The sequence below is a fragment of the Crotalus tigris genome, unplaced genomic scaffold (genome assembly GCF_016545835.1).
Source record: "Crotalus tigris isolate CLP2741 ecotype Arizona unplaced genomic scaffold, ASM1654583v1 scf7180000018649.364394, whole genome shotgun sequence".
In the NCBI taxonomy this organism is placed as follows: Eukaryota; Metazoa; Chordata; class Lepidosauria; order Squamata; family Viperidae; genus Crotalus; species Crotalus tigris.
The window spans coordinates 74842-87077 of NW_024097123.1; the positions used below are offsets into that span (position 1 = coordinate 74842).

At 41.3% G+C, this 12236-nt stretch overlaps 1 protein-coding gene across 22 annotated transcripts in view; it reads right to left on the reverse strand.

The window, feature by feature from the left end:
* Positions 1–1524: 1524 nt before the first annotated feature.
* Positions 1525–12236, reverse strand: part of MPDZ (multiple PDZ domain crumbs cell polarity complex component) — a 98991-nt gene continuing 88279 nt past the window's right edge. For all 22 annotated transcript variants that reach the window (XM_039355227.1, XM_039355233.1, XM_039355236.1 and 19 more), the window contains 4 exons: positions 11877–11981; positions 7919–8031; positions 6991–7114; positions 1525–4424 (listed from right to left, as the gene is read on the reverse strand). In XM_039355227.1, the coding sequence (XP_039211161.1) occupies positions 4278–4424; positions 6991–7114; positions 7919–8031; positions 11877–11981 (489 nt within the window). In that variant the 3' untranslated portion in view covers positions 1525–4277. The remainder of the gene's footprint in view (positions 4425–6990; positions 7115–7918; positions 8032–11876; positions 11982–12236) is intronic.

Here is a 12236-nt window from a genome sequence, read left to right on the forward strand (position 1 = left end):
TACACTACATCTGTTACAAATATAGAGGTGGTTTTAAGTGGTTGCACAAATGTATCACATGCTCTACACCAGGGGTGTCCAATCTTGGCAACTTTAAGACTGGTGGACTTCACTCTCAGAATTCCTAGCCAGCATAGCTGGCTGGGAAATTCTAGGAAATGAAATCCGTAAGTCTTAAATTTGCCAAGATTGGACACCCTGCTCTACACTGTTAATGCATACAGGACTAGAATCCAACATAATTGCCAGTAATTGTAGCTTTTTCTTTCTACATCTGAATGTCAACTAACGATATCAAGAATTCCTGTTGAACCAAACAGCACTGAATTACTACCACTCTAAGACACTGCATAAGAATAGCTGTGTTAGCCTTTGGTAGCCCAAAATCAAAATCAGTCCAATACATTTCATGAAAAGGCGTAAGATTTTTGCGAATTATTGGTCCCTTCATCAGTAGCTGCATCATCAGGTGCTTATGCTTTTTTATAAATGTGCTGAGTCTGAAAAGGTGCTCCTAAACCCGTCCTGAATTTCTGAAGATGTTATAGTCCTCAACTTACAAACATTCATTTTAGTGGTTAGGATTACAAGGGCACGTACGATTGGTCATTGCGCATAATGACCACTGCAACGTCCCCATGGTCATGTTATCAAAATTTGGGCGCTTGGCAACCGGCACATGTGTACAACAGTTGACGCATTCCAGGGTCAGGTGACTGTCATTTGTGACCTTCCCAGATGGCAAGTCAATGGGGGAAGCTGGATTTGCTTAATGCAGGGGTCTTCAAACTTGGCCCTTTTATGACTTGTGGACTTCAACTCCCAGAATTCCTCAGCCAGTGTGTCTGGCTGAGGAATTCTGGGAATTGAAGTCCACAAGTCATAAAAGGGCCAAGTTTGAAGACCCCCTGGCTTAATGACTCTGTGATTCACTTAACAGTTGTGGTGATTCACTTAACTGTTGCAAAAAAAAAAAAAAAGTTGTAAAATCGAGCACAATTCACTTAAACCACCACCTTGCTTTGCAATGGAAACTTTGGTCCCGATTGTGCTTGTTAAGTAGAGGATTACCTGTACTGGTATCTCTCATGGTTTTTCTAAATCAGATTTGCTTAGGTTGAAACTGACTCCTAACATTCATTCAGCAGCAATTATGAAATAGTTAACACCTTATATCAGAGGTCCCCAACCTTGACAACTTTAAGACTTGTGGACTTCAACTCCCAGAATTCCTCACCCAGCCTGGCTGAGGAATTATATGGTTTGATGTTTTCTACACAGAAGACAAGGCCTCATAAAAGGGAGAGAGGGACATTTTTCTTGATAAGACAAATGGAAGCAAAAAATTAAGTAGTCTGTAAAATGCTATCCTGTTTTATGTAGATTACTTGTAGCCTCATTTGAATGTGTGTGTGTGTGTATGTGTGTGATTTTTTTTGTTTTGGCTTGGGAAAAAAAAATCCCTGCTCAAATATTTGTTGGGCAATTTCCCCTCACACTCACTTGGTATGTTTGAATGAGCTATCATACTTAGTAATAGGAGATCCTGTACTTAACAGGTAGTTTGGACTAGACGACCTTGAAGGCCTATCCAGACCTTACATTCTATAATTCTACCATCCTCTTGTAAATTGGGTTTTTTCTTCATTTTCCTTTAACATCCCAGGGGCAGTCTTTGGGTATTTCTAATATGCAGATCCCAGAGACATAGACTTAAAATGAACAAAACAAAAATTAAAAAAAAAGCTAAATATAAATACCCCAACATGCTAACTTGGGATAATAACTGGAAAAAGGGACATTCTGATACATTGTCCCAATTAATATTAGTAGGCCTTTTAACGAGGTATTCATTCTCATATAAATAAAGAAAAATAGAGTAGTTATGAGGAACAATATTTTCCAGAATTTCAGTAAGTAGCACATAAAAGCAGCAGGCACAGACAGAATGTAGCCAATCAAATTCTCCAAAAAGAAAACAAAATCCCACCCTCTAACCAGGGCTGTTAAACTGGCGGCCTGCGGTCCGGATGCATCACGCGCAGGCCACGCCCACCCCAGCTCTGCAAAGTCACGATACGTCACTTGACTAAATCGAGTTTGACCCCCGTGCTCTAAACTAAACTAAAAACAAATTCCCCTGGAGGGCTTTCTAGGTTTCTCTATTCCTAACTAGTGGCATTTTGAGTTGCATTTTAAAAATCCTGCTGAACTATTGCAGAATTTACAAACTATCATAATACAAGAATATAGGCCGCCCTATTTTGTGACCACAACAGAGATCTGAAACTTGGTCATTAAATGAAGTGGTCGCCAAGCGAAACAGAAATTGTGCTTACGATGTTATTTTGTCTTTCCTTTGCTCTACAGACCTGCAAAGGTTGTAAATGAAAGGATTGGTCGAAAGGTTACTTTTTCATCATTGTTATAACTGTAAATGATCAAGGCAGTCGCTAAATGAGGAGTACCTGTAAGATTATAAGGCAAGGATAGACCAGAGTACATTTCTCTAATGGCCCTAACTTAACCAAATACTGTTAATATGGAATCAGTGGTTGTTATTAGGAACAAAAAGAAGTTAACAAGGTGAATGCTCTGTGTGTGTGTGTGTGTGTGTGTGTGTGTGTGTGTGTGTGTGTGTGTGTGTGAGAGAGAGAGAGAGAGAGAGAGAGAGAGAGAGAGAGAGAGAGAGAGATTGCACCTGCATGTGTCTGTGATAGTTTCCTAGGCTTGCAAACATTGAGCAATGTTATCGCTGAAAATAATAGAAGGCTGGGTATGTCTTTGCATCTTAAGACTGTATGTATCTGTATGTGTGATGTGTGTTGTGTTTGTGTGTGTGTGTGTATGTTAAATGAAGGTTAAACCAATCAGAGGGCATTAATACCTCTTTTATTGCTTATGTCAGGGGTGTCAAACTCACAATGTTATGTGACATGTCACAACATATTGCAACTTTTTTCCCATTGCTGGCAATGGGGTGGGCGTGGTTTTGGCATGACGCATCCGGCCCACAGGCCAGCAGTTTGACATGCCTGGCTTATGTGCTTTAAAGAAAACACAAAAATCCTTTTTATTGTAATTCACTATTGAAACTTAGCATTGTGATCTTATGGGCTCCAGTCAATCACAAGAAATTCACTGGATGGTCTGCAGCCCAAAGAAACCTGGCTTATATTTGTCGAGTAAAACTCACAGACTTTTGGATAAAACAGAAAACATAGCTCCTCATAAGTCAGCTCAAAGCATTACCCAACTCTAGAGATCTTAACTGCAGGAAAATATTAAAGGCAGTTTTTGTCTTCTACAGTAACACAACCTTCAAAGTCTGGGAAGAAGGATGCCGGATCTATGTCTTTTTTGGTGTATTAGAACTGCTTGAGGCCACTTTTTTTACTAACCTGTTATGCAAGCAGCCGTATGAAAAGCTAACAAATATTCTAAGTTAAATATTATAATGTTTTAATTAGGTGATTTAAAATCAGTAGGTCAAGCTTTCACTTTCTTTTTGCTGCCACCAAACAACAAAGCATTGGAAATATTAAATGTATTTTTAGAAGCCAGAATTTGGGATCGATTTTTTCATTAATAATTCTTGGGTCATTTGTGAAATTGAGATATATTGCAGTGACAAAAAGCTATTTCGTCTCGACTTGTGAAAAGTTTGTTTATCAATGCTGATGACCCCACAAAGAAAGAAGAGAAAATATATTGAATTCTGGGGGACTCTGCAACAGTTAGGTACTACTACCATAGATGTTCTCTCTCCTGAAAAAAGAACATGAAGATCAATTCAGTTTAATCATTCTATGAAAGATCGGGAAACCTTTTACTTTCTTTTTCTTTTAAAAGTGTTTTTCTTAAGCACTATTATTCCAGAAAACAGTTTGTCTCAGATCTCATGTTGGGCACAGAGATATTAATAACATTTAATCAAATGAATATATATGTTTGAGAGTTTTAAGTTAACCCTGGCTAACCAATAGCCAATGTTTTGTGTCTTCCAGAAGTTCCAGAATTCCGCCTTATAAATTACTCAACAATCACACAACGTGCCCTTCCAGGTTACCACACCATACATTTTCCCCTTTCCATTCCACTTTTTCCTATTCTGATTTTATTACTGCCTCTTTCAAATCCTACAGAAGCCAGTCTCTGGAATCCAACAATATGTCTACACATGGATCAAAATAAGACCATTCGTTATTTTTCACTCTTGATTAAAAACAGCCTGGCAGCAAACAAATAAACTCCCATCTCATCTTTGGGGACAGGACTTAAGAGAGAACAGTCAAAGTCACAGTTCCTTTTGTTCTTTTTAGAAGAGCGACAGCTTCTTCGTGGGTGACTCCTTCCAAGCTCTGCCCATTGACTGCAAGGATCTGATCCCCTCTTTTAAGGCGCCCGTCTTCTGCTGCTGCCCCCTACAATTTTTTTTTTTTAAAAAAAAACAGATTTTATTTTACAGAATACATATAGGGCAGACATGTCAAACACAAGGCCCGGGGGCCGGATGCGGCCCGCGAAATGGTTTCATGTGGCCCGCGAAGCCATCCTGGAAACAGTGAGGGAACGGCCCCTGCTGCCTTAGCCATGGCCCAGGCCGGCCGGGAGCCAATGTACAATTTTGTGGTATTTATGCTGAAACGCATTCAGTCTTAGCTCCACATAACCGTCTGGAAACTGCAAGGAACCAGCCCCTGCTGTATCAGCCCCACCCCCTGGGTGCCTGCTGGGGAGGTGTCACCCTTGGTGAGGAATGAAGAAATGCACCATCGCCTGAAAGTGGCCAGCAAATGGCCCTCGCCTACTTCACATATCCAGCTTGATGGGCTTCGGGGGAGGGTTTTTGGCAGGAAGCGGGGTGCTCTCCTCACAGCACCAAGAGGCTGAGCCGGGCAGCGCAAATCCAAAAAGAAGCATGATGACGCCCAGCCAGCCCAGTCCGCCTGGTTTCGGCGGGCAGCGGGCACTCTCCTCACAGCGCCAAGAGCTGAGCCAGGTGGCGCGAAACTGATGAGAAGTGCAATGCTGCATAGTCCCCAGCCTGCCCAGTTGCAGCAGACAGCAAGGTGCAAAACTGGTGAGCTTCGCACTGCCCGGCTCAACTTCTTCGCGCTGTGAGGAGAGCACCCTGCTGCCTGCCGAGACCGGGCAGTCTGGGGGCTGGGCGGCATTGCACAGGTAACTTTGACTCTCACGCTGCTCATGGCATCCCCTCCCTAAGAGCCCACCAAGCCAGATAGGTGAAGTAGGTGAGGGCCATGTGCTGGCCACTTCCAGGCGATGGTGCATTTCTTCATTCCTCACTCAGGGTGACACCTCCCCAGCTGCATTTCTTGCCTGTTTTTCTCCCTCCCTCCTCTCAAATATTTTCCCACCACTCTGTATTTAGGAAGGAAAGAAGGAGAGGAAGGGTCTGAAGAAAGTCCTGCCTTAGTCCTGCCCTGCTGCCCTTTTACCATCCCCTTGCCCCCTCCTCCTGGCCTATCCTGGGGTCTCCCATCCTATTGCTAAGGAAGCTTTGGATACAAAGCCGGGTCTCCTCCCTTGGAGAGGGAATGGGCCTCCCTCTGACTTTGCCCTTGTACCCATCATGAGCAACCTGGCTAAGGAGAGCAAGCACAGCAGCAGCCTTGAGGAGGAGGCTATTCTCCAAGCTTGTGGGTTGGTTTCCGAAGATTTTGTTATCAAGCTAGTGAATGTATGTATGTATGTATGTGTGTATGTGTGTATGTATGTATGTATGTATGTATGTATGTATGTATATGTAAATCCACACCCATGTGCTAAACTGTAACTAATCTCAATTGGATGGATGGATGGATGGATGGATGGATGGAGGGAGGGAGGGAGGGAGGGAGGGAGGGAGATAGATAGATAGATAGATAGATAGATAGATAGATAGATAGATAGATAGAGTAATTCCAGTTTAGCACATGGATATGGATTTACAGAAAGATTCCAGGATGCACAAAAATGACAGGAGGCCCCAGAGCATACAAATATTAGATGCATGAGATTTAGAGATAACAGTGCCCTGTTTTTAAAAAGAACTAGAGCAGTGGTTCTCAACCTGTGGGTCGGGACCCCATTTGGGGTCGAACGACCATTTCATGGGGGTCGCCAAACAAGGCTGTCTGCCATTTTTTCCTCTTTTTCTTTGGCCACGCCCCTGGCGCCCCATGATGTATAAGTGGTTGGGGGCCACCACAACATGGGGAACTGTATTATGGGGTCACGGCATTAGAAAGGTTGAGAACCACTGAACTAGAGATAGTGAAATAAAGCCGTACTAAATAGGAGGCATTGTTTTTTTTTCTTTTTGTTCCCGTCAGGCATTCAAGTCTGTTGTGTAGTGCAAGATAGGCAGGACAAAATTATCAAGACATTAGAACAGGAATGTCAAACTCGTGACGTCACATGACATTGCACGACATATCGTGACTTTTTCTCCATTTCTGGTGTGACGCATCCAGCCCACAGGCCTGCAGTTTGACATGCCTGCACTAGAGCAAGGTAAGAGCTAGAGGAGAGCCATCTCATACTTTGTAGATCAGCAATTTTCAAACAATTTGTGGCACATGCTGGTACCCTGCAAAAAGTCTACAGGTGTGCTTCTCAGCCAGGACCCCACCTCCCATGACATCACCATTGGCGAACCACCTCTATTTCTTCTCCCTAGTTCCAGCACCTGGGATGTCATGTGATTTTTGGTTTCGCTACAGGAAAGTCCTGCCTGTGAAATGCAGGCAGGGTTGAAAACCTCTATTCTAGATGGTTTTGATTATATAATATTTTGCCTTCGGTCACACCAATCCCATATAGAGTCTTAGATTATCTATATTGATGCTAAGGATCAACACAGACTTGATGGCGGCACAGAATCAATCTTTTAGAGAAGGCAGGAAGGACCATGTCAAAGTCTGGATTGTTTGGATTTAAAACATAACATCTAGTTAGTAAATGAATTTGGTATCAAGCTCTTACTTTTCCAAATACTGTCTTAACATAAATGGGCAAATCTCCGTGAGGACTTCCGTATCCACCTACAATGCTAAAGCCCAAGCCATCCGGCCCTCGATCCAGAGTGATGGTTTTGTACTGGGGCGGCCTATAACACACAAAAAAAGGTGTCTCACTGTTTACCTTAGCAATAAATCCTTTAAACATGCTTGATTGTCTAATATACATAGGTGTGTGTGTGTGTGTGTATGTATGTATGTGTATATGTGTGTGTGTGTATACACACACACACACACATACATACACACACACACACACACACACACACACATACACACACACTTACATGTAGATCTTTGGTTATTCGGGTTTTCTCCCGTGTAAAATTGGAAGTGTCTTGGAGACGTTTCGACGAATTCCCATTCGTCATCTTCAGGCTGGTGTTTTCGGCTTCGTTCTTCTAGAAGCACAAAGCCAAAAACACCAGCCTGAAGATGACGAATGGGACTTTGTCGAAACGTCGCCAAGACACTTCCAATTTTACGCGGGAGAAAACCCAAATAACCAAAGACCTACATACAAACACCCACGAAAACCTCAGAAAACAAATACACTTACACACACACAAAACAGTAAATAACCTTTAACGTCTTCATTTTGCAATGAACTGATTTGGGCTGACAATTCTCATCCTCTTTTTCTCCTCCACTATTATTTATTATCAGTGTTCTGTATTAAACCCTTTCAGTGGCATATTTTTGTTATGTTCACAGAAATAATGGAGCCTCAAAGCACTTCCCTAGTTATAAAAATCTTGACATACAAGCTTGCAATAGACTGTTGCAAATTTTAAATAGAACTGATACTCAATTTAAGTACATTTTCTTACTGTGGGTTTGGTAGTTAAGTTAGAAAAATCCGTATTAACCACTATTAAGTTGACAAAACTCACCCCAAATCATCCTGAAAGATGCTGCTTGAAGTTAGACCTGAAAATGTTAGACTAGATATTGGTGGATCCTGCTGTTGGCTAGTTATGACACTGACATCTCCACCAGCTACAACCTGCAAGTTAATGTTAAACATAAACAAACGAGTATACAGATTATTATATGGGAAGATAGACACAGGCCTAGAAAACAAAAACAAAAATTGGTCTGAATTTTTATATTCTTTAAAATGTTTTACAGGCATAGAGCTATAATCAAACTTCACTAAGAGGCATAACTATACCTAGAAAGCAACTGAATGTTTGTTTAGTTTTCTTCTGCTGCTGTATGTGTTTGTCTTGTCTTCATGTCTCAAATAATAGTCATAACCAGCTATTGAGCTCACTCACTCATTTCCACATGCTATTCATCCTGTCCTCAAGTTTAAACTAAGCCACCTGTTTTATTGCTATGTATTGCAAGCTTGTTTGATTTTAATATCTGTTCAGTTTCTCTTCCCTTTTTCTTTTTCTCTCTTATCTCACTTTTTGGTTGAAATTAGGTAATAACTGCCTTGTGCATGTTACAATGATCATTCAATTAATGCTCTGCTTAGCTCTTTTAGTTTCAGAAAGAATAATTTCTTTCTGAACATGAAGAGAAAGTCAGAGAACACTGCATATTTGATCTGAATGGAGGGAATTGAGTTCCACAGCAAGCTCATTTCTCAATTCTATAGGTCAGTGGTGGCGAACCTATGGCACGCGTGCCAGAGGCGGCACTCAGAGCCCTCTCTGTGGGCACACGCACCGCAACCACTAGCAGTTCGCGCAGGTCCATTAGGCCGCCGCCGCCCGAAGCAGCAGCTCTGCCCAGCACAAAGCAGGCAAAACGGCCGGCTAGCAAACTGAAGTAGAGGTGTTAGAACATCAAGGTGGCCATGCCTATCTGGCCACACTCATCCAGTCTCCTGTAACCATCCTGGACATGCCCACTCAGTGGACCACACACCCCACCTTCCCTGAGGGAACCACAATGCTGATGTGGCCCTGGCACTTTGCAATAAATAAGTGGGTTTTGGGTGGCGGTTTGGGCACTCAGTCTCTAAAAGGTTCACCATCGCTGCTGTAGGTAATCATCAATCTATGACCGTAATGGAACCTACCCATTATGATTACAAATGGTGATAGCTATTAAATGAGATGGGCCTCGCTTAATGACCCCCCTGTCCTGCTTTCCCTGATGTGGCCATTAAAATGAATGTGTGGTTTGTTAAATTGAGCATGGGCGCCTCAAGTGTGGGGGAAGCCCTGGGAGACTTAGGTAGGTCCAGGTCTGCCTGTACTGGGCTTCCCAAGGCCTTTCCCAATCCTCTCAGGCACCCCCTGATCCACTCCCTGCTCCTCAGGTTCTCTGCAGACTTCAGCCTATTCCCAGCCACTCAGCCACCCTACGAAGCCTAAAGCCAGGTAGCAGAACCTGTCAGTGCACGGGGAGCTGTTAGAACTTGGTAGGCCCAGGATGGGAAGAAGGCCTGGCCCACAAGCTTGGGTGACTGAATAACTGGGTTAGGAGCAGGCCAAAGGCCTGCAAGGAACTGATGGGATGGGTCAGGGAAAACTGATGGGGGGGGGAAGGATCAGCCGCTGCTGCATCTTTTACAAGGGTGAACAACCCTATGGGCATTGCAGCAGCCATAAATGTGAAACCAGGTCACAAGTAGCTTTGGGGAGGGGGGAGGGTCTTTCATAAGTGAAGGACTACATGTAAATCCCTAGGCCTCCATAAATACAAATGGCATATAGACAGACACTGTTATTATGTCTAGTTGCAAACCTAGTCCCTAAAGAAACACATTCCTGCTTGTAACCATTTTTTAAACACCTAAATATAGCAATGATGTCCAGAATGCTAGATTTATGATATAAATGCCCAAGCCAGGCTGCTAGTATGATAACATTAGCCAGATGCCTGGTTTCCAAATAAAGATATTTTGGGACATTTTTTACTGCAGCTGATCACACAGAGGAACAAGCTAACAGACGTTTGCACAGCAGTGGGTTGGACAGACGCTTGCCAGTTTACCTGTGTGATGATATAAAATACCTTGCGCTTCAACTTATGCTCTAAATGTACCTTAAAAGAACATACTGATTGCAGATTCTTGTTCAGCTTTTAAAAAGTACCATAAATATAGATGTAGAAAGTAAAAATGACCTTGATGAAAATATATGAACTATTGCCTGGGTACAATAGTTCTGAAGCATAACCATGAGATATGGTTATCATCTCAAGAAGCTTTTCATAAGCCACACCATCTTGGTTGATTTAAGGCAGATTTTCTGAAGGAGACTTTAAATTAAAAACAAGGGAAGAATTGGCTAAGGACACTTTTATGTCAATGGTTTGCCTATGTTGAAGTATCAAAAAGATTTAAGTTTCAACAAGAATAATTTTAGTTTTACAAAAGAGAGAACTGAATTTGAACTGAATTTGTGTTTCTAAGGAGGAGCATGTCATTGCCAAGATGTGTAAAATGAATATACAAGAAGACTTTGTGACTAAGTAGGCCAAATATCTGGGATATTATATAATGCTAACGCAATGGGAACACGTGGAGTAAGAGATTACAATTTACTTTGAACTATAATTTGAAAGACAATTTCTGTAATATAATGTATCACTGATATTTAACGCCTGATAAATTATCAAAGTTGTATCATCGGGTCAAACGTATTGTCAACAAAAGAAAGTCCCAGCTCTCTAGATTTGATCAAGAGTGCAGCTTTACTGAAAAATCTATCTAGGCGCGGCCGAAGCAAAGTCAGTTCTGGGATTTTCATAGTTAACTTCTCTCTTCCCCTCTGGGCCACCCACAGTTAGTAATTCACCAACTGAGTTCAGTTCTTTAGCTTTGGGGAAAAAACTCTGGTCAAACATTCTTCATGAGTTGGCCTTGGTAGATAACGTTTCTCCAGCAACAGAAGGTTCACTTGCATTACATAGCCTCCCCCCTCTTAGGAATTCACCTCCCTCCTCCCATCGGGTGAAAGCAGGTGCAAGCTATGGAGTCGAGTCAGGTTTGACACATATATTGGAAATGTTAATTTCCAATGAAGCCATTTTATATCACCTTAGACGGGCACATAAGAAACCTAAGAGTTGCTGGGATCAAATATGTATTTTAATTAAGACAATTCTTAAAACAAATATACAACTGAAATCAGAGGTCTTTTGTTTAGATCTGATGGATAAGCAGCTGGGAACTGTTCCATATATAATTGTAGCCAGACTTTTCTTTGCACAGAGATGGAAAGCCTTACAGATTCCCATAATCAAAGAATTGATGCTGAAGTTAATAGAACTGTCTGAGATGGCAAAATTGACTACCTTAAAGAAAAGACTTTGTCTCACTTTCTTTTTCTATGTGGAAAGCACTTTTGGATATATGTAATTTTTTTGCTAGAAAACCAATACAGAATAATACAGAATATAAAAATGATATATTTTGTGATTTGATGATTTAAGACGACGATTATAGAAATATTGGATATTGTTGATTTTTTGATATACCCATTTGTAACTATATCAAAGAAAATTGGAAGTTATTTTTAATTTCTTTTTGGGTTTTTTATTCCTCTTCTCTTATACTTTTCCTTAATAATTTTGTTTGGTATTTTTAGTTTATGTTTTGAAGAAATTTAATAAAGTATTTTTAAAAAGAAAAAGAAAAGAAACTAGCCCAGATTCAGTGTAGTATAAGAAGGGGAGAAATAGCGTTATTTGCAAGATTCTGTTATTACAACCAATTTCAAAAAAAATAGTTTATGGCCTCCTGTGCAGTTGATTTCCCGATTTGACCGACCTTATGGGGCTGGCATATGATTCTAGATAGCCATCACAATATATAAATCATAATGTGAATAATTGGAAGATGAATTCTACCTCCTTTACATGTTAATTTGCAGGTAACATGCCTACCTGTAACTCAATGGTGCCCAAAGCATTCTTTAACAAACTGACGGCCTGGGAATGAGTCATGCCTTCAGTGGATGTTCCACAAATGCTCACAATCCTGTCTCCAACCTGGATGATGAAAGATGAGATATCCGGGGGGGGGGAGGAGAGAAATAATCTATCATGCCAAATTATTTCAAAGTCATTAATACTTTCTTTCCCTTTACAATGCAAGCAAACAAGCAAAATTGGTTATGGGGTCCCAATACATATCGCCAAGCTATGGCTCAATGTTAATAACTGGAAATATCTTCCATGTTTCTAAATTTAAAAAGTGGGCCTTGAATATAATAAATTGTGGTTGATTTAGTTGTAGTGAATAAC